The sequence below is a fragment of the Filicampus tigris genome, chromosome 6, assembly GCF_054856515.1.
Source record: "Filicampus tigris isolate MCC_2025a chromosome 6, RoL_Ftig_1.0, whole genome shotgun sequence".
Lineage (NCBI taxonomy): Eukaryota > Metazoa > Chordata > Actinopteri > Syngnathiformes > Syngnathidae > Filicampus > Filicampus tigris.
Window position 1 is genome coordinate 17,249,792 of NC_141222.1, and position 20,193 is coordinate 17,269,984.

At 43.5% G+C, this 20,193-nt stretch overlaps 1 protein-coding gene across 6 annotated transcripts in view; it reads left to right on the forward strand.

Moving 5' to 3' along the window:
- Positions 1 to 2,518: 2,518 nt before the first annotated feature.
- The window catches only part of znf827 (zinc finger protein 827), an 87,536-nt gene continuing 69,861 nt past the window's right edge, over positions 2,519 to 20,193 (forward strand). For 5 of the 6 annotated variants that reach the window (XR_015087147.1, XM_086033636.1, XM_086033637.1 and 2 more), the window contains exon 1: positions 2,520 to 2,989. Coding sequence is in view for 5 of the 6 variants with exons in the window: in XM_086033636.1 (XP_085889762.1) it covers positions 2,947 to 2,989 (43 nt within the window). In the remaining variant the exon portion in view is untranslated. Of the gene's footprint in view, positions 2,990 to 20,193 lie in introns of all 6 variants that reach the window. The other variant, XM_086033635.1, reaches the window with a different exon arrangement.

The following is a 20,193-nucleotide window of genomic DNA, read 5'->3' on the forward strand; positions in this document are numbered from 1 at the left end:
ATTCAAGTGTAAAAATAAGTTAACCGCAGTTAGGGCTGCACAATATGTCGCAAAAAAAAAATCACCATCGCAATAATGCCATGTGCGTGTCACCAACGTGCAATAAATTAACATATATATATATAAAATATATATATATATATATATACACCGTGTGTGTGTGTGATGTGTGTATAAAGGCTATACAAGGTAACAGCTCCTTTCTTGCAAAAACTAAACTAACTTGTAAACTCAACTTCAGCTTTCCAGATGCCGCATCTGCTTTGATGTCTTGTACTGACAGCAACATATGGTGGCGTCACACATAGTTCAAATCACTGCTGCCGAAATGTTTTTTTTTTTTTTGTTGTTTTCAATTTGTCAGTGCACATATAATTCAGAATTTGACAAAAAGTGTCAGGAAAAATATGTTTGTAACCATGATGTAACAACATTGCAGGTCATCTTTTGCTGCTATTTTTGCAATTTTTGAAGCGGACAACAATTCTCTGGACAAACAGTTCCAAGCACGTGGAGAACACTAGCACTATTCATCATATTTGTCATCAATCTGCATTGAATCTCTTACAGACATTGCTATGATCATCAAATGGGTGACACAAAAAGAGTGTTATGTGCTACCACTTTTCATTTTCATCTACTTAAGTTTCGCTCCCATGTGTAGGTCACAGCCTTTTATCTGACCACTCTGACAAAGCTTGTCAGCAGTTTGTGGGCGCACTGATAGTCGCCATGGCAACGTGGCCACGACCTTGCTCGGGGTGCGCACCTAAAGGTCATTAATCACGGCTCCAGGGATATGTAACCATTGACAGCGCTCAGATTTCCCAGCAGGAAGACAAACACGGGCTAATGAGGAAAATATGGCGCAGTTCGACGCGTATGAATAAGATGTGGTGAATGCCAGCCTCCATTTCACGTAGATACAAGGTCAGTCAAAACCATTCTAGAGAGGAGGTTCCGTAGTCAGCGGGAAAACTGGGGGAAGAAAATGCGCCTCAATGAATGCACCAGTCGAGAGATGTGAAAACAAACAACAGCAATAACGATCATCAAAGGTTTCCTGTATTTACTTTGTTTTATTCAAGAGGAGACTGAGGGCAGCCAGAAAACGGAATACACAAGACACTTTATTCAAGGGGACTGAGGGCAGCGCTATGGCAAAGTAGAGGCTGTGGAGCATAGTACTGCAAAAAGCGCATCATTGAACGCACCAGTTGCAAGGAGACGTATTAACAATGTACAAAAAAATAACAGCAGAGAAAAACAAGAGAAAACAATTTTATTCAAGAGGAGATTGAGGGCAATGCTGGATCAATGCAAAGAGGACACTGGGAAATAATACTGCAGCAAAATAACGCACCTCATTGAATGCATCAGTCAGATGTACGAACAAACAACAACAGTGGGGTACAACTACGGTCACCTTGAGTCAAAAGGAGACTGAGGGCATCACTACAGCAAAGTGGAGTCCGCGGAGCGCAATAGTGCAGTCACAAAAGTGCATTTTTGATTGAATGCATCAGTTGGAAATATATTTCTTACAAGTTACAGCGACAGAGGACAACGAGATTGTCAAGTATTTATCAAAGGGGGCAGTATTTATCAAAGCGGAGAATTAGGGCAGCGCTGTGAAAAAGTGGAGACCATGGAGCATAAAACTGCAAAATGCGCATCATTGAACACAGCAGTCACAAGGAGACATACAAACAAACAACAGCAGAGAACAACAAGGGAAACAAATTTTATTAAAGAGTATACTGAGGGCAACACTGCAACAAAGTGGACACTGTGGCACCTAATACTGTAATAACATAACACACCTCATTGAATGCATTAGTCAGGAGATGCGCCAACAAACAACAACAGTGGAGAAGAATGTGTGTCTCCTGTATTCAAATTTGAGTCAAAAGGAGACTGAGGGCATTTCTACAGCAAAGTGGAGACTATGAAACGTAATAGCGCAAAAATAAAAGTGCATTTTTATTAAATGCATCAGTCAGAAAGATGTGTCTAATAAACTACAGACTGTGGAGCCTAATACCACAGCACTAGGACAACAAGATTTTCCTGTAGACAAATTTTATTCAATAGAGGACTGAGGGCAGCAGTAACAAAACATGCCTCAAGGAACGCACCAGTGAGAAAAAGATGCACTAAAAACTGATAGATAGATAGATAGATAGATAGATGAAAATTAAATATAATCCAAATAAACATGAAAAACATGAGACGAAGGTGTTAGTTATGTAAGTAATAAATATAGACTAATTATACCTCAGTAATATTTGTACAATTTGTGTTGAGTGGGAAGTATAATATATTATTGACAGTTGAAGACAGGACATAACGTTACAATGGTGAATTGAAATACAACCGATATGTAAATGACAATATGGTGAACAAGGCTGCTGTTTTCAATACAAAGCTTTTGGGGGGCACCTTGCTCGTCGCGGGGGCGAGCACCTCAACCACTCGCCTTGTGTGTGCGTGCGCGGGCAAGCGACCACGGCGCGCGCGCGCGTGTGAGCGAGCGAGCGTGCGCGCGCGCGCCCGTCTGCTCTGCTGTTGCTGCCCTTTGATCCCCCGCATTAGTGTTAGTTAGGGGGGCTCCGAGGCGCGCAGCAGTCAAGACAGCCGAGCGAGCAAAGGCAAAAGCGGCCCAGGCGGCGCCCCCTCCTCCGCGGCCCGGGCACCCCTATTTCCCCCCTCTCGCCTCTATCTATCTCTCGTCCCCACCTCGACCGACGGTCCCACTTTGAACCGAGCGAAGCCAACCAGCCAGGTGCAAGACCGAGCCGAGGAGTAGCGGCTGCCCGCCCGCCTTCCTGCCCGCCTGCCGTCCGTCCCCTCCGGTCTGCTTCAAATGGGAGCGAGGCTCTTTTCTTCCGTCTCTCCGCGCCAGGACGAGAATGTGATTTAAAAACAAGCGTTTTGGGGGGGAAAATGCCAAGGAGGAAGCAGGAGCAACCCAAGCGCCTGCCTTCACGTAAGTCTCGCGGCTTGTGTGCGCCATTCTCGGTGGGGTTAAAGAGGTGAAAGAGACAAAAGAGGCTAGGTTATATTCCTCCCCGGGTTCTTCTTTTTTTTTCTTTTTTTTTTTTGCGGGTCCGAGCGAGGCAGCCATGTTGTTGGCGACGCTTTAGCCAGCCCCCGAGAGCAGCGGGAGGAACCGTAAGCGAGCGAGACGTTCAGAATCGATTTTTCCCCCCCTCAAAAAAAAAAAAAAAAAAAAACCCACACAGCTCGCTAAAGGTTGCGGGTTGTATGTATGCTGGAGGCAGAGGAGGTGGAGGAAGACGAACGTGGTGGTGGTAACTAGGGGGGAGAGAGAGAACGCTACCGCGGTGTTTTCGCTAACATGTCCGCCTGGTTAGGTGGCTTCTCCGGGGGCGTAGTGGGGGGGAGGACCCGGGAGTGTGGCCGCAAAAACACGAAGGGTCAGCCGGATCAGACAAGCCGGAGTCTGGCTTGGCTTGCTCCCCGCACCGAAGCTCAGTTAGCATTTGCTAGCACCTTAACTTCGTTGTTTAAAAAACGAAAAGAAAGTATGGAGAGATTTTTTCCACCATTTTCTAGCTACCCGCCTGTCAAGAGTGGCCATGGTCGGTCACCTGAAGTTCATGGTCCCTCCTCCTCCTCCTCCTCCTCCTCCTCTTCTTCTTCCTCCTCCTCCTCCTCTTCTTCCCTTTGCAGCCATTCATTGCAGACAGACTTGGATCAATAACGCGGTTAGACGAGGGGGGAAGCGACACAAATGCCAATGTCGTGCCGCAGTAGCCCTCTTTTTAATAATAATAACACGGACCCCCTCCCTCCTTCCTTCCTTTAGCGAGCTTCCTACTTTGTCTCTTCAAATTTGACCCATCATTATATGTTTGACTTCCTTTATCAGGACAGGCAGGGAATGAGTGGAGGGGAAAGGGGAGCTGCAGTTGCTCACTAGGGTCGCTATGGGTTCATGGTGGAGGAATGACTGAAGAGTTTTGGTTGCTTGTATTGCTGGGTTTTGTTATGACACCATACTATGTGTTTTATGGTGCCGACTGAGGTTAAAAGAATGTCAGCATTGTGTACTGCTAGTTTGTATTGGGTTCCGGCTGACTTTAGAGTAAGGGAAGTGGGAGGACACTTGCACAAGCACATGTGAGCCAGGGTTTGAACCCAGAATCTGTAAGGTAATGGTTTATGCCATCAAACCTTCATTTACTATACACACTAAATTTTGAAACATCATTTTGTTGATACAAATGACCTGGACAGCACAGTGCTGTATTGTTTAACATGTCCCTCACAGTTCTGAGGTTCGGCGATCGAGTCTCTAAGTTGCATTTAAATTAAATTCATGAGGAATGTGTTGTTATTCATGTACAAATTATTTTACAGCAAAGCCTTACAGCAAATTAGTCGGATGCTGCGGGCTTGACAAGAGTTGCAGTTACATGTGTCCGTAATTGCATACGGAACAGTCAAACCCCGGTTTCCCTTGTTTTTACAGAAGCTCTGCTGCATACCGTCACTGTCCTGTGGAAAACGCCTAGATCCATTTTTTTTTTTCATTTTTCTCATTTTTACGTGAATGGTGTTTCCGCATTACTGACATCGCATTAACATGAACATTTATTTTTAAAATTCCAAAATTGGACATGAGTATTTTTCACAGGACAGCGACGATATCTTTGCTTGTCATTGGCTGGCAACGAACTTGCATACTGTGAAAATCGCCACGAAAACTAGGTGATGATGTGTCTTTCTCGGCTATTGTTTTATTGACCAATTTCATGCGCATGTGCAAAATTGGGTCACACACCTTTTCAGCTAATTCACCTTTGTCATTTTCTCTCTAGAGACTTATTAAATTACCTGCTAATTTGCTTTCTATAGTTGGTTACGCTCTGCTGCGACACAGCCACAGTCAAGTTACAAGTGTACTGTTGTACAATCTGAGCCAGGAAGGGCAACTTAAATGCTGGACCGGGCAACAATTTTTCACCAGTGCGACAGGGTGCGCACATAGGACCACGCACTTCCCGATGATGATAATGACAAAATGTCATTTTAAATATGGAAAAAATATGTGCAATTTCTATATTTATTGATTTTTTTTTTGATAATACATTTTTCCATGCATGTGTAAAAGATCCACAATGCAAAGGGCTTTCTTGCATAAAAATGACCATTCAAGGACAGCACAAAACCGCTGAACATGAAATCAGCATTAAGTGCAACAACTCATTTTGTAATTTTTTTTTGCCAAAAAATCAACTAATTCAAAATGTTCTTATTACAGAGGTACCATGATTTGTCCAACATATAGTTCCAAACCTGCAAAAAGGTTCTTAGTTGTACTCACATTGTAGTGTAAGTAGGGGTGGGCGATATATATTGTCATCGATATCATCATCAATCTTGCTTTCACGATGTGTAATTTTACGTTATCGAGTATTAATACTGCCTCGAAAAGCGAGCCAGTAAAGTATGCTGAAAATCAGTGTGCGTTGACGGCAGAGGAGGAGGAAGTGATAATCATTCGCAGAATCAGCGGGCATGACCCGGTCACGTGACTCTGTCCGGACTGCAGCCGAACTGTTTCAAATAGGGAGGAGTGTTGAGCGGGGATTCATAGCGAGGCGCGAGTCCACGTCGTCCGTAGTCTGTAAATGGTTTGGAGGTAACAAGACTGACGTCGGTGGGAATAACATTGTTCGATGTGCCAAAACGGTCACCGTGAAGAGCAATTCTGTTGCACCACGAGCCATATGGATTATGAGGAAAACTTGGCGACCGTGCAAGCATGCTAAACAAAAGCTTAAACACACCCACTCAGAAAACAGTCGCAGAGTTGAGCCAACAAATATAAATGCACGCACTCATTCACACACACACACTCCGTACTTTAGCAAGCAAGTCAAACGTGACAGCCTGGATGATCGGTTAACATTCAGTTGACACGCTTGTAGTCCGCATCATTCATAACTAGCGGCATGTTGCACAAACTACGACGGCTAATTAGTGTGATGCCAGGATACACCCAAACATGAATAAAGTCACAAGTCTACATATCACCGTGATGAATGAGTGGGAAAATGCGCTTAGTTCACAAACTATGACGGCTTACTAGTGTGATGCCAGAATACACCCAAACATGAATAAAGTCACAAGTCTACATATCACAGTGATGAATGAGTGGGAAAATGCGCTTTTCGGTAAATTGCAGTTTTGTTATTCAACTTTTTTCTGAATACGATGTATGACAATGGGTGTTGTCATGACGACGTCTTTTTTTTCTCTCGCTGGGTGACACTTCCGTCACACGTCACATATCAAATACATTTTTTTCTCATTCTGATTGCTCTAGTAGTTAGCAGTGGTACTCAAAATGTCATATCATTATGGAATAACAGCAGAGACAATTAAATGACATAAATATTCTCAAAAATCAATGTAAGTCTATACATAATTTTTGTTTTTCATTGTTAAATATTGCCGTAAAATAGAATTCGTGATTTTTACGATAATTGCTCCTCGTCCTCCTTTAATGATAACAATACAGTGGTACCTCTATTTACGAAATTAATTGGTTCTGGAAGAAATTTATTAAGTAGAAAATTTTGTAAGTAGAGATGTGTTTTCCATGTAAATGCCCTAATACGTTCCAAACCCCCCTATATTCAGACATAAATGTTTTATAAAGCATAAAAATGCATCAAAACATGTAACAAATGTTACAATTAGATTATTGCACAATAAATGAGAGGTGTGCATAATGTAAATGATGGTCGTTTACCTTTTAATTGCTGTCCTCATCGCTTTTTGCCCTCTTTGGTTCATATTCTCTCTCAGAAGTGTTCTTTGCCTGGCGTTTTGCAAAAAAACTGATTTAATAACGTGGCGACTGTCATGTTCTTTGGCGAGATCAACCAAACGCATCCCCTTTTCATACATCTCTTGCTTCGTGTGTATGGACAAAAAAACAGATTTTCTCCTTTTTTATTTTCCTCGTTTCTAATTCACGTCAAACTATCGGAACACCTCATGGCCCGAGGGGCGAATGACGAGGACGCTGTATAGACATATCCATCACATATCTATCTATCTACCTGTCCATCTGCACACATAGACACAAACGGTAGAGTTCCCTCTTAGCCAATGGGATGCCAGGAAGATGCTAGGCTAGCCAATGGCAGAGCAGCTACGAGTATGTTGCGTTCAGGAAACTCAGGAGCTGCGAGTGGCAGCCCATACTGTATTTTTACCTGTCGTATCTTGAAACTTCTTTCGTAACAAGAGGCAATATTTTCCTGTCGAGGCGTTTCGTAACTTGAAAATTTCTCATTTAGAGACGTTTGTAAGTAGAGGTACCACTGTACTTATCAGAAGTGTTGCTTATAATCCACCATGGAGGCGAGGATTAGGGAGGATGTGAAATATCATTCCATCGGCCAACTCTTTTTTTTTTTTCCCCTTCCTCCTCCCTCCCTTCCAACTTCCATGATGCTTCGACCGTCCCCCTGCGATGCGCACTCACCATCTGACAATGGTTCCTCCTGAGGCGGCTACCCCAGCTCGAATTAGCAGTACTGTGGTTTTTTTTTTTTTTTTTTCTCACAACCTGTACTCTACTCTACCTGTCCTGGACTGACTTTTAAAACAAGCTGTCACCTGTCAGGGTCCTACATTAAGCCGGGGCCACCATGAGTCATGTTGTGGTGGCCTCCCAGAACTGGAACTCTCCCTGTATATTCATAATATTGAATACGATAAGCTTCAATGATTAGTTCATATTACACACCTTTATACTGTTTTTCTTTCAGAAATTGCTGAGCTACCGCTAGGTCTGGTCGCTTTTTTTTTTCTCTCTTTGTCATCACTTGCACCCTTCTTTGGTACCATCACAGCATAAAAGCCAAAGAAAAAAATCAGGGGAACTGGCATCTTTCTCCAATTTTTTTTTCTTGTTTTACAAAAACGTTCAAAAATGACTTGCGAAAATGTGTAATTAGGCTAACAATATATTGATGTTTCACTTGATTTGCTGAAGTCTTACATGACTTTATAAGCTCCTCGTGGCACCGGTTCTAGTTTTGTGCTCCGGAAGTGTTGTGGTACACGACGCGGGTTTGATTCCCAGCCAGTGTTCCAGTACCTAGCCACTGCCGGTCCCAAACCCGGTTTAAAAAAACAAACATGGGTGGGTTGCATCGGGAAAGTCATCTGGCGTAAAATCTTTGCCAAACAGATCAAATCGGCTTGTTAGGATTCATAAATGCCGTTATGAACCAACTTTATTCACAAAGGACTTAAATTTGGATCTTTTGTGACTGGCGTGGTGAATTTGAATCCACCTGTCTGCGCTGTTTGACACTAAGGAGACGGAGTAAAAATGTATTAAGACTCCTAGTACTGTGTTTTAGCTTCTCGCACTATAACTGACTAGCCGCTGTATTCTTGTCACCTGTGATACCAGGATAGTGAGTTAATGTGCTTCGAAAGGAATGCGTAAAGGCTGTTTTCACACATGAACGGCGGACAATGCGGGAGGAAGAAACCGTGTTGCTTTCATTTCACACGTGCAGCAGACTACGAGAGGTTGTCCTTGTCGGACTAGTTGTCACCGTCTGGAGGTGGGGGGTATGGAGTGAGGGGCTACTTGTGTAGTATGTGCAGGATGATAGTGCAAAACTGCTGTCATACCAATGTTTGACCAGGATTGTGTCTGCCAAACATGCTATGTTTCAGCACAGTTAATTTTGCGCGTCGTGGGTGGAGGGAATGCGAATTGATTATTTAAATTGTGCAAATTGATTGATCAAACCGAAGGTGAACTGCGCTGGCTGACTTTGTTTGCATCTTGAAATACCTCATCTGAAATGCAGGTGCAAACGAGCTCGCAAACGTTGCCAATTTTTCAACTGTCTTAAACAGTTTTGAAACGGAAACAAAAATGATTGCGACATTATCTATTCAGCAGTGTAATTTTGGGGCTTCTGACTGATCTACAGAAAAGGCTGAATTTTTCACCCGCCACAAGAACGAGTCATGTTATCACCTATGACGAAACATTCGTTAGCGTTGCTTGCTGCCTTCCCCCAAATTAGCAATACCATCAAATTATTTTGTCTAACTGAGTGATATGATCGTGATATGATTGCACTAACCGTTCCGATTCCATCACTTCAAACATTATTATGTACTTGCGTTGCATTCCCAGATTTTGCATGGTGAAAACCATCAGAGCTACCTCAAGTGCAAAACCCTCTTTTAAACGAGGTTACCACAAGGCTTTTTAACACTGTAATTGTTTTTGTAGTCGGTATTGACCAACTTTTGTGAACAAAGGATTTAGATTTGGCTCTCCTGTGACTGGTGTCAAGCATTTGAGTCCATCTGTCTGAGCCTCGCCATTGTAAAGTACAGATACATGTTCAGTTCTTGGTACTGTGTTCTTCTTGGTGCCTGGGACTAAAACACCAGATCCTCTCCCAAAGGACACTGGACATCTCAAAAATACCAACCCACTCTTAGGGTCTTCTTTTGCCCCCATTAATGTACCCCTAATGAAATTCACACAATTCCTGCATTTCACCATCTGTCTGAGCACTGAGTAAAACATAGACTGCAGTACTACATAAGCTTTGGCGCTAACTACCCAGCTAGTATCCGACAGGTTAGCTGCTCTTGTCACCCTGATTTTAGTGGTTAATTTATTTTTATACGGAATGGATGATGTCGAACTCGTTCTTAATGTAGTAATTTGCAGTCTACTGTACAGGGTGTTTGAAAAGTCACTGTGCACTTTTGTATTTATAAACATACAGGTTCTTTTAGAATACTTACTGTATATACCTCCTGCATACTCTTTCCTGACGTGCTGTATTGTAGAATAATAATAGTCTTTAAAAATATAACAGTTTGTGCTGTTACTTTGTCTGTGGTGCAGCTTGTATAAGGCGACAGTTTTTCACGCATGTGTATGTGGGTGCAGCATGGTAAAGTGAGCATGAAAACCTGGTGTGTGTGTGCTTGTGTGTGTGTGTGTGTGTGTGCGTGGGGGGGTGCGTGTGTGTGTGTGTGCGTGCGCGCGTGTGTCTGTCTGGGTGCATAAGCCAGCTATGGAGGTCATGGTACAGTATGGCGCCGTCACTCTTGACAAGTATACATGACCTTTGTTGTCACCGTGAAAACCACTCTTATTCTTCCTCCGTGACATTGCGGTGCTCTTTTTTTGTGTTTCGTTTTTATTTCCTTATTGCCCGCCCGTCCGTAAATTCCGCAAGGGACGCATCAAACAAGGACGCCACCGCTGCTTATTGTTTGTCAGCATCAGCCGCCAACCACACAAATGGAAAGGGAACTACCTTGTAGTGTCAAGAGGGAGTGTGGCCTTATAAGGCATCATGACAATTACAAACTCTAGTTTTGCACGATCATATCTGCAGTTTTTGATACTTATTCCTGGAACAAGTCAGATGTGTTCCAGAAAGGTTCCTGGGCCGCTTGAAAGTACTAACCCCCCTAACGGGGTCTTCTTTTGGCCCTTGTTTTTGCAGGTGTGTTTATCCTGGTGAACAATTGCCACTTGGTAGAAAATATAGTCCCTGAAGCCAGTTTTACTTGGCAACATAATTTTAGACCCACCAAAAAGTATCTCAAAAGGCAGCAGTCATATCAGCCATTTTAGGGTCAATGTTTTTTATTCAGATTTCTTTACTTCCATTTTTTTTCCGAGGGTATGGTTTTATTGTATTTTTAAATTTTATGTGTGGATTATCATTTATTATCTTATCTTAAAAATATATTTGAAATTTCTGCATGGGGATGGCTGGCGTAAGCGCATCGAATTTTACTTTAATAGCGCCCTCCAGAATTTTTTTTGAAAATTCAGCTACTGAAGCTAGTTTCACTTCGCATCATGACATTTGACAGACATGTCTGTCATGAGTAGACCCTCAAAAAAGTCTCACAGAGCCACGCTTGGGAAGTCTGGTTATTCGGTTCGAAACAGCCACATGATGTCAATTTGGCTTTTTCCAGGGTTTCTTCAAAGACCAACTGGGTCTAGAGATTTTGTCTGGTGCAAACCAAATAGTTTTCGATCCATTCCATGTGTCATCATTTGTGTCTTGTCGCATCGTTTGCTGCGGCATCTTGACTTCATTCATTAGCATAGCAGAGAATGTACCGGGACTGTGTCGTGTGTGACTCACACTGTAGTTGAGGTAGGAAACGTGGCCCGGAAAGTTGACCATTCTTGAGTCCTTTTGAAATCAGGCAGCTCAGCCAACAGGAAGTTGATCTTTGGTGGCTTTTTAGAAAGACGTTTGGTGTTTCCGTTGGTTGTAGCAGCAGTGTTTCGCCAAGGAGGTAAGCACTATCTTGGAAACCACTTATCGTGTTTTTGTTTTATGACTTTGGCCAGCATGTCTGTCTTAAAAGCGGGCAGAGGGGGTATTTGCATTTTTTTTTTCCCTCATTGTAGTCGACTGGGGGGCTGATTGGGGAGAACAAAAAGTAACACTGCTTGTTTGTACAGTATGTCAGTTAATTTGTATAAATGGACAGTTGCGGACAAAATTTTGGCAATTACTTTTTTTTGCTAATGTTTCTGCTTGCTGATCAATCTTGTTTTGAGGTAATTGAGGCAACATGGAGTGCTTTGCTTGGCTGTAATCAACAGAGGCGCTGTTGATTCAGTCATCATATCAATACAGCCATGGGAAGTTGAGCTACAATGTTTTTGGTCAGCATCGTTTTGCCCAGTACACCTCTAGTATGGAAACAAGAGTTAAGAGCACTCAGAAATATTTCTCAAACAATACCATATAATATATGAAAAAAAAAATACAATCAATGGAATGTACATTTTCCTTAGAATCGATCAAGAATTTAAATTCTGATCCTTCCTTGCATTTTTTAATGTTGTTTCTTTACATGGAACAAAAACGTAAAAAGACTGAATCAGACAAGGAGCCTTCTAGCCTCAAGATACTGCAAACCTGCATTATAATTAAATCTATTTAGGGTTGTAACGGTACGCCAAAAATTACGTTTCGTACGTACCTTTATTTTAGCGTTCAAATTGGGTACAATATGTGAACAAAATACATAACATGGATTACACCTTTTGTGTGAATGGGAGCAGATTTATTGAAAACAAAACATAAAACTGAATATCGCAAACTTTAAATTCTGATGAATATTTGACCGACTTTCAAAAGCATATTGCTAGCCAGAGGCTGAACTGTACTGTGTGTTGTTTTAAAAAAAAAAAAAAAAAAAAATTATGGACATAATGATGCTTTGTTTGAGACCCTCAAAGAGAACTAGTAACAGTGTACCTACAGCAAGATGACAAGGTTTTGTGTCTCATTTCTAACTTTATCAATAGGTAGCAACACAGCTGAAATGGTAACATTTTCTATCCATTTTTGCCAATTCTGCTTTTCTTTTGTCAGCCCAACGCCAATAGCTCCTTCGCTGTCTACCTTAGTGCCATGGCGGGCAGCTCTCTGGCTGCCTTCCACTCGCTATGATTATAATGACCTTGCTGCGGCCTGCAGTTGAAAACGTTGGATTAAGAGGAAAGGAAAATGAGAGGAGGTTTCCATTTCGCCCTTGGCGTAAAATTTAAGGGGAAATTTCTGCCCAGAATTCCCCTTCCCTCACTATTACAAGCCCACTCCTCAGATGGATGGTCATTGGGGTCTCTGGCTATGCCGGTCGATCGGAGCTCAAGCGAATAATGATACACAAGCTTGAACTGGGAAATTAATTCACCCTGCGCTGTCACAGGCGGCTGTTGCACCAGTGTGTGTGTGTGTGTGTGGGGGGGGGGTGTCTGCGTGTGTGTGCGTGTGTGTGTTTGATAGTACCTGAAATCACTAAGGCTGATGAGGATTAACAGTTAGCAGGGTAAGGTTTAATGGGCCTGGTTTCACAAAAGTAGCAAGGCCCGTATGTGGCGATCGATGGCGACACATAAATGTTAACCTTATTTGCTGCTCAAGACAAATGAGAGTGCTCGAAGACAAGTCAGTCGCTTTTGTACTTGAACTTGAAAGTACACTTTACACAATCAACTTGTTGTTTTATGTTACGTGAAATACTATACTTATAACTTCCTGACAGGGGTCAGATAAAATATCAATATCACAGTGTCCGTTATTAATGGTGGCCCGATGGCCCTGGGCTAGCATGGCACTGTCGGCACTGCTTCCAGATACTGGCCCGTCTGGACCACTGCAAATTTCATAAGTAAATGTGAAATTTAAGAATGATTGCCTTTTAATCCAAGACTGTTTCTTTTCTACCAATAACCCTTTACTTACTAGTGACTCACTGGAGTGTAACAGCAAGCCAAAAGTCATGGTTTGGTATGACCAAACCAGAACCAGAGTCACAAAAGTTGCTCCAAAAAAAAAAAAAGTTTCAGAACGATGACGCCAAGGCACGCGGTGCGTAAATGTTGCCAACACAATGCTGACTTAATAAGTGCAGGCTTCAAAACTTCCTCTCGCTTTAATATCAGCCTAAAGACTGTGCACCTGAGCTCCACAGCTGAGGTTTGTACGGTTGAGGTTAGGTAGAAAAAGCAGCGAATGTCAATAAAATTTGGATAACTTTGTCTTTACAACTGTAGTGGTGCCTTAATCGCCATGGAAATGCCATTTTCTGTTATATCCCCCCCCCCCAACACACACCAAAAAAAAAACAGCCTCAACATTTCTGTAAATAGCACTGTATAATATTGTACTTTATTAAAACATGGAGTAATAACAAACGAATGAAATAGAATTAAACAGTCTGTGCATCTCGATTGTATGCTGCAGTTCAATTCTTTGGGTTGTGCTGCGATGACTGATTGGGTAGTCAAAACTCGTTATAGCTGACTTTGACATGCAAACGCATCTCGTGCGTGTGATGTGTTTGATTAAGTTTTTATTATTTTTGTTTCGAGATACGCATTGAATCATCTTTTATTGGACAGATGCGCACCGCTAGTAAGTCCCTAGTGAAGGCCCAAGTACCACCGTAACACAGATTTTTATGTTGAAGTCAGCATTATTCAAGGCTATTTGGAGGAAAAAAAAAAAAAGGTACCACAAAATTGCAGTACTAGATCTGTGTCATTTGTTTACAGTAATTGCATGGATAGGTTCAACCTGCTGCCATAAACAACATTTTAGCCGTGACAGGGATCTGGTAAAAAAATATTTTTCTAACAAAAGTGTTCCGAATGTATCTGTCGGTCTGGTATCAATCAGAGAATACCCGACACCCAGCCACCCATCTTTCTCTCTCTGCATGGAATGGAAGTGCCTGAGTCTCGCTAACGATTTTTCCCCCCCTTGTGTTGACAAGTCGCAACACGGAGATCTACAGCTCGCAGAGCAGCCCTTTTTGGCGAGGAGCGGCAATCTCGCAGGAGTAGCGAGGCTTTCAGCTGGCAGCATTTCACACGGAACAGCTCGCCGGTGCAGCTGGGAAAGACAGAGCAATGGAGCAAGCTGCTGGTGGCGGAGAGAGTGTGCGTTAGATGGAGAGAGAGATGGAGGGAGGGAGGGAGGGAGGGCGGCAAGGAGGGAGGGACGAAGTGGAGAGGAAGATCCGCTAAGAGCTTTGGGCGGTTTCTCTGTTGTTGTTGTACCACACAAGTGCATCCAGGCCCTGCAGGACAAGCCTTTAACAGGCATGAGGGATGGAGAGCATGAGAGGAGGAGGAGGAAGTGGAGGAGGTGGTGTTCTGTGCCAGACGCCCGCTCTAAACAGCGTGGTGATTTATCGCTGGACGCTCACGTTTCACTCCTAGAAAGCCGCTAAATGACTTTATAGGGGAAATAAAAAAAACTGCTTAAATCATCTGAGAGGAGAGAGTGGCCGTGTGATCAATGCAGAATATGCACAGCATTGCCTAACTGCCGTCTGAAATTGTAAAACTCGTGGCTCAAATTGTTGCACCTGATTCAACTTAAATTAAGTTTTTCATTTATCGTACTTGGCGTGTGGCACCACGTCACTTCCTCAGCGCAACACTTGGAAAAGTGGTACAGTTTGGGCTGAAAAGAGACATAGAGAAAGAAAAGAAATACGCCTCAAAAGTCAAACAAAGTATCATCATGGATTTTGTCATGCGATGCATCAGCACATCTTGTGAGACTGGCTGGCTGTGCATCTTTGCGTCTTAATCGCTTGACTCAAGCCGACATCATTTGCATAATTAGCATGTAGCTGAGATCATCATGACTAATGACGTCAACCACTCTGCTCGATGTCTGCAAGTCTTGGGAGACCTCATCTCAGAGATTGTCGAATACCTTTGTATGCAGTTAACGTTTTCCTTGGTCTTTTGAAAATGATGGCAACTGGGAAAAGTGGTATGATAACCATAGAACAGGAAGTGAAACTTACTAAGAAACTGGAAAAATGGTTTAGCTTTGCATTATCCTATCAACAAAGCATTGAATGAAATAGTCCTTTACATGCAAAAAATACTTTGACCAAGCAGATGCTAACATAGTTAGCATGTCGCTGTAAACATAATTGCCGGAGTCCTCAGCTCAGTAAGCATAAAAAAGACAAACTCCATAAGTGGTTTGCTTTTTCCTCAGCTTTTTTTTTTTGTAATGCCACAGCAGCAGCCTACCAACTACATTACATGTTACATTGTGGCTCGAAACCAAGACTGTGCAGTGAATCAAGATTAGTTTACTGAAGTGTAAAAATATAAGTCATTAGTAGCGGTAATCAGCATATGAATATATTTTGCAGACTCCTTAAAATGGCTGTCAGCCAACACGATGATCATTGCCCTCTCTCCCCCCCTTGCCAAACAAATGCATTCTGTTTGGCATGGCACTGTACTGTGACCTCACTTCCTGTGTGGGTAGACGAGTGCAGGAGGCATCTTATGCGCAGCCTGCCTCTATTTAGCCTTTAATGCACTAGCCAGGCTAAAGCACCACCACTATCCTTATCTCTCTCCCTTCCTCTTAGTGTGTTTTCACATTGCAGTCAAGAGGAAGCCATGGGGCCAATATCTTTTAACCAGGCGTGCTAACATCTGCCCGTGTGATGCAGTTAAACGGGGACAGTGCACAGAGCATGGAGGTGTTTTTTTTTTTTTTTTAATCGATTTGCGTTAGTAGCTTTCCGGTGAAACACTGTATCACAACTAAAAAAATATGTACCCTATATAAATAGTGAAAGTTTTTGACCGCCTTACAAAAATCCAGAGTTAAAAGCCATTTAGGTGGCGCCACCCCAGAAAGCCGCCGTTGACGAGGCGTGAGGTTCATTACGAGGTGGGAAGTGCAGTTGGAATCATGCAGGGATCTAGTGATGGAGTGTTTTTGTAGTGGGTTGACAGGGATGCGCCAACTCTGTTGGGGTGGTGAAGGGGAATCATGGCTTTAAAAGTTTGGCAAAGTCCACTACTCGGTGAATAGCAACATACAGTGCCATGAAAAAGTATTTGCCCTGTATGTTATTTGCTGACTAATTTACCATTCATATCCGCTTACCTTATGGGCACCCACTTCTGGGTTAATGGTTTGACGAACCGGTTGCCAGCACACATTGTATGTGCGTAAGGAGACGAAGTGAGCGAGTCGAGAGTTGTAATGTAACTGCTTTATTTCACAGCGGCCATTGTTTATATAAACCGGGTTTACGTGGAGACTTTTTTGTCATTCGGAATGAAGTCATTCTGAATGAAGCTCTCTGGTCACCTGTTTACATGTGACGTGACTGTTCCGGTCGGCCGGTGTCTTGCTCCACCCAGTTAATCAGATCAGCCGTGTGGCACACGGAGATCGATGTAAACATCACCTGATCTATCAAGATGGCGTTCATCTCATCTACTTAGCACAGTATTCGCGATTGTTTTAACACTTTTATTAAAGCAGCATCTTGATAAAAACAAGTTAGCAGTACTTTTAAACAAGTTGTCGCGTTGCAGACGAGCTCTGGTAATACGCTGCCATTTTAAAGTGCGTATACAATGACTTCACTCCGCATTTAAGACAGAGCAAGACAGAGCATGCGCAGACCGGACGCAGCCTGGCTATTCTGATTGAACTGTTTACATGACGCTCGTTCGGATTGGCAAAAGGAAGACACCACCCCTGTGAATCCAAATGAAATTACATTCGGATTTGGCCTTTTTATGCTTGGTGTGTTTATGTGGAGCATTTTCATTCCAATTGGTCATTCGGATCCTTTTTAATCGGAATACATGGCTCCATGTAAACCCGGTTTATGTCAATGCAGCTGACGTGAAAGAGGTCAGTCTCTGAACGGATCGGTGGGCTGCCCGGTCCAGGGAGCACTTCCATTGGTCTGCCCTGCCGATTGGCTCGCTGGTTCCGTTGATGGCATTTCTGGCACTGTGATTGAATTGAAGCCAATGTAGTTAGCGCAGGCGGGCGCGGTTCCGTGCGGGGTGGCGCGGATGATGCATTGGAGCGGTGGGTCGCGTAGCGAAGCACCGAAAATCCGTCCATTTGGCGCGGCTAAACACATGAGCTTTTTTCACTCTTCGCCTCGCGGCAGTCGATCAGCATTGGGGAGTACTACGTTACACTCAGCGTCCTGTAAACTCGCCGGGTCTTGTGTGGGATTATTGCTGTGGTTTGTGGACATTTACCAGTACCGGGACAAGAAAAATAGAGACCAGGCTTGGAGAACTGTGAGGGAGGAGCTTATTATAAATGGTATGTTTTTACTTTATTTCTTTAGTTTTTCTCAGCTGTTGAACTTTACCAAGACGGCGATATTTGTTTGCATTAACTTTAGCACAACTAAAGCTCCGTACTCCTCCAACAGCGGACAGTAAAGCGACATGCTGGCGTCACTTGCCGGTGTGCTGGCTCTGACGCTGCTCGCGCTACTGGGTCTCATCACTTGTCGTGCTAGTAGAACTCACCTTGTATCTCCTGTTGCGCAGTTGGGTAACTAGTGGCGCGTTTGAAGTGTTCGGAGGCAACTTTTGTCGTTTGCCCATTTCGCAGAGTAGGTTGAGATGAGGTGAACCACACATGAGGGGCAATTAGTGGGCCGGACTAAAATCCACCTCCACCCTTGCTTAGTCCGTCCCTTTTTTTAAACTTGCCGCGCCCGTCCTCTGTCCTGAAAACGGGCGTCCACCCGAGATGGAGGGACGGACAGTTCCGCCCCCGAGACGGACTGACCCGCTCGGGTAACTATATTGTTTTTTCCCGAAGTAGAGCAGCCTTTCCCAAACTTTTCAAGCCATGCAGCCATGACAGAGTTGGACAATAGATGTTTTTGTTTGAAAATCCTAACAAAAAATGCAGGAAGCGCACAGATGCAGCAGCATGTCATATGAAATTAATTGAGAGATTAAATAAATAAAGCCCTGAGGTTTACGTTGTTGTAAGATGATCGCTTATCAGCCAGTGGATTAAAAAAAAGGGAGATGCCGTTTTGTGTCACAATGCCAAATATCAGTGCTGATATTCGGCCTGGTCCATCCCTATCAACAACCCACCCCAAAAAAATATATATAGAATAACAACATTTTGTGTTTGGTTATGTTGATATAACATGGTAGAGCAGCCTTTCTTAAACTTTTAAAGCCATACACGTGGCGCACCACAACAATCTGTTCTTATCACCTTTTTACCAGGACTATGTACTGTAATTGTTTGAAAACTCAGTTGCGTGCTGGGCATGTCACGGGCATCCACTCTCCCCGCACTTTCAGTGCTTTGACCTTGTCGTATCCGGCAGCCAGAAATTAGATCATCAGCGCGGAGACAAGAAGCTGACACGTCTCCTCCACCTACCCGCAGCTCTAAGTGACGGTTGTCATAGCGATCATTATGCCACAGAGTCTACTCGGGCGAGTGAAGGATGGCTTTGAATGCGGCAGCCTCGGGTCACAACCTGGTTACGCCGAGTGATGGGTGGCAGCGTTTGCAGCGAGTCAACAAGCACGTAGTGGCCATTGTGTCTTCATATAGGAAAACTGAGGCGGGTATTGGTGTAACAGCATATAGCCAACAATGCCTCTCATTCCAATCCGCTGCCCTGGTTTAACTTGGAGATTGGAAACAGAATAACACCTCCACCCACTTCCCTCATTCTCCCTGGACCTGCATGTAAATTAGCGGTTAGCTTTTCTCGCTAGTTTCTCGCTTTCTCTCTCGCATGCCTTTTTCGGCATAGGACTGCTAGTAGGAGAAGGGACCAGGACAAATCTTGATTAGTGTTCTCGTCGTCCTTTAGTGGCACCCCGGCCAAACGGATGTCAAACCAATAGGGGCCGCTGAACAAAAGGTGCCCCGTTTATCCCCCCCCCCCCTCATCCTCTTGGCTCCTCTGCTCATTGCGGGGGATGCTGTGAGACAAGCTTTAGGGGTGCGTTCACGCGGCGACGGCCAAGTAAAAACGAGATGTTGTTCTTTTCATCATTAAAAAGGATGGTTGAGATTAAATTGAGTTGGCGCACCCTCCAACCCACCCAAAAAAATCCGACCCAACCTTATTCAGCAATTTTTTAACCCCTTTAAACACATTGACATGGCACAATCAACAGCTCAACCCTGCCAACACAACACAAATTATTTAGTTGTAGAACAGACTTTTTAAACCATGTACCCTGTTCAACACCCTGACAGAGTTTGCGCACCTTATTCCTGACACTACAACACCCCCAATCCACCAAGAAATTAGTAGTAGAAGTAGAAGACCCCTCCACCTCAACCAACCACCAAAAATCCAAACTATCAATTTCTCAAGAAGACAGGGTGCAATTCTTTGGGCAAGAAAAGTGTGAAAAGAACCAGCTATCACCCTGCTGTGTAGTTTTCTGGCATGCCGAAGAAGCTCACAGAGAAGATTGTGTGTGTCTGTGTGTTTGTGTCCGTATGTGTCTGTCTGTGCACTAGGGAAGTGAGAGCGAGTAGGAGGGTGGATGGTGGGAGTGTGTGAGGTGTCCATGTATTGTTTGTAAATCACCATACCGGCAAAAAAGGGACATTCTGCGCTTATGGCTGCCGATCCACCCAGGAGGACACAAAGCGTATTCCAGTGGGAGATGGATACACTGTCCATAAATACTGTACGTTATTTTTGTGGATACCACATGATTTTGGAAAGACGGAGACATTGTAAAAGATGCATTTAATCTAATTTGGATTAGGTTGGAATTGATTAATCCTGATCAGGTGT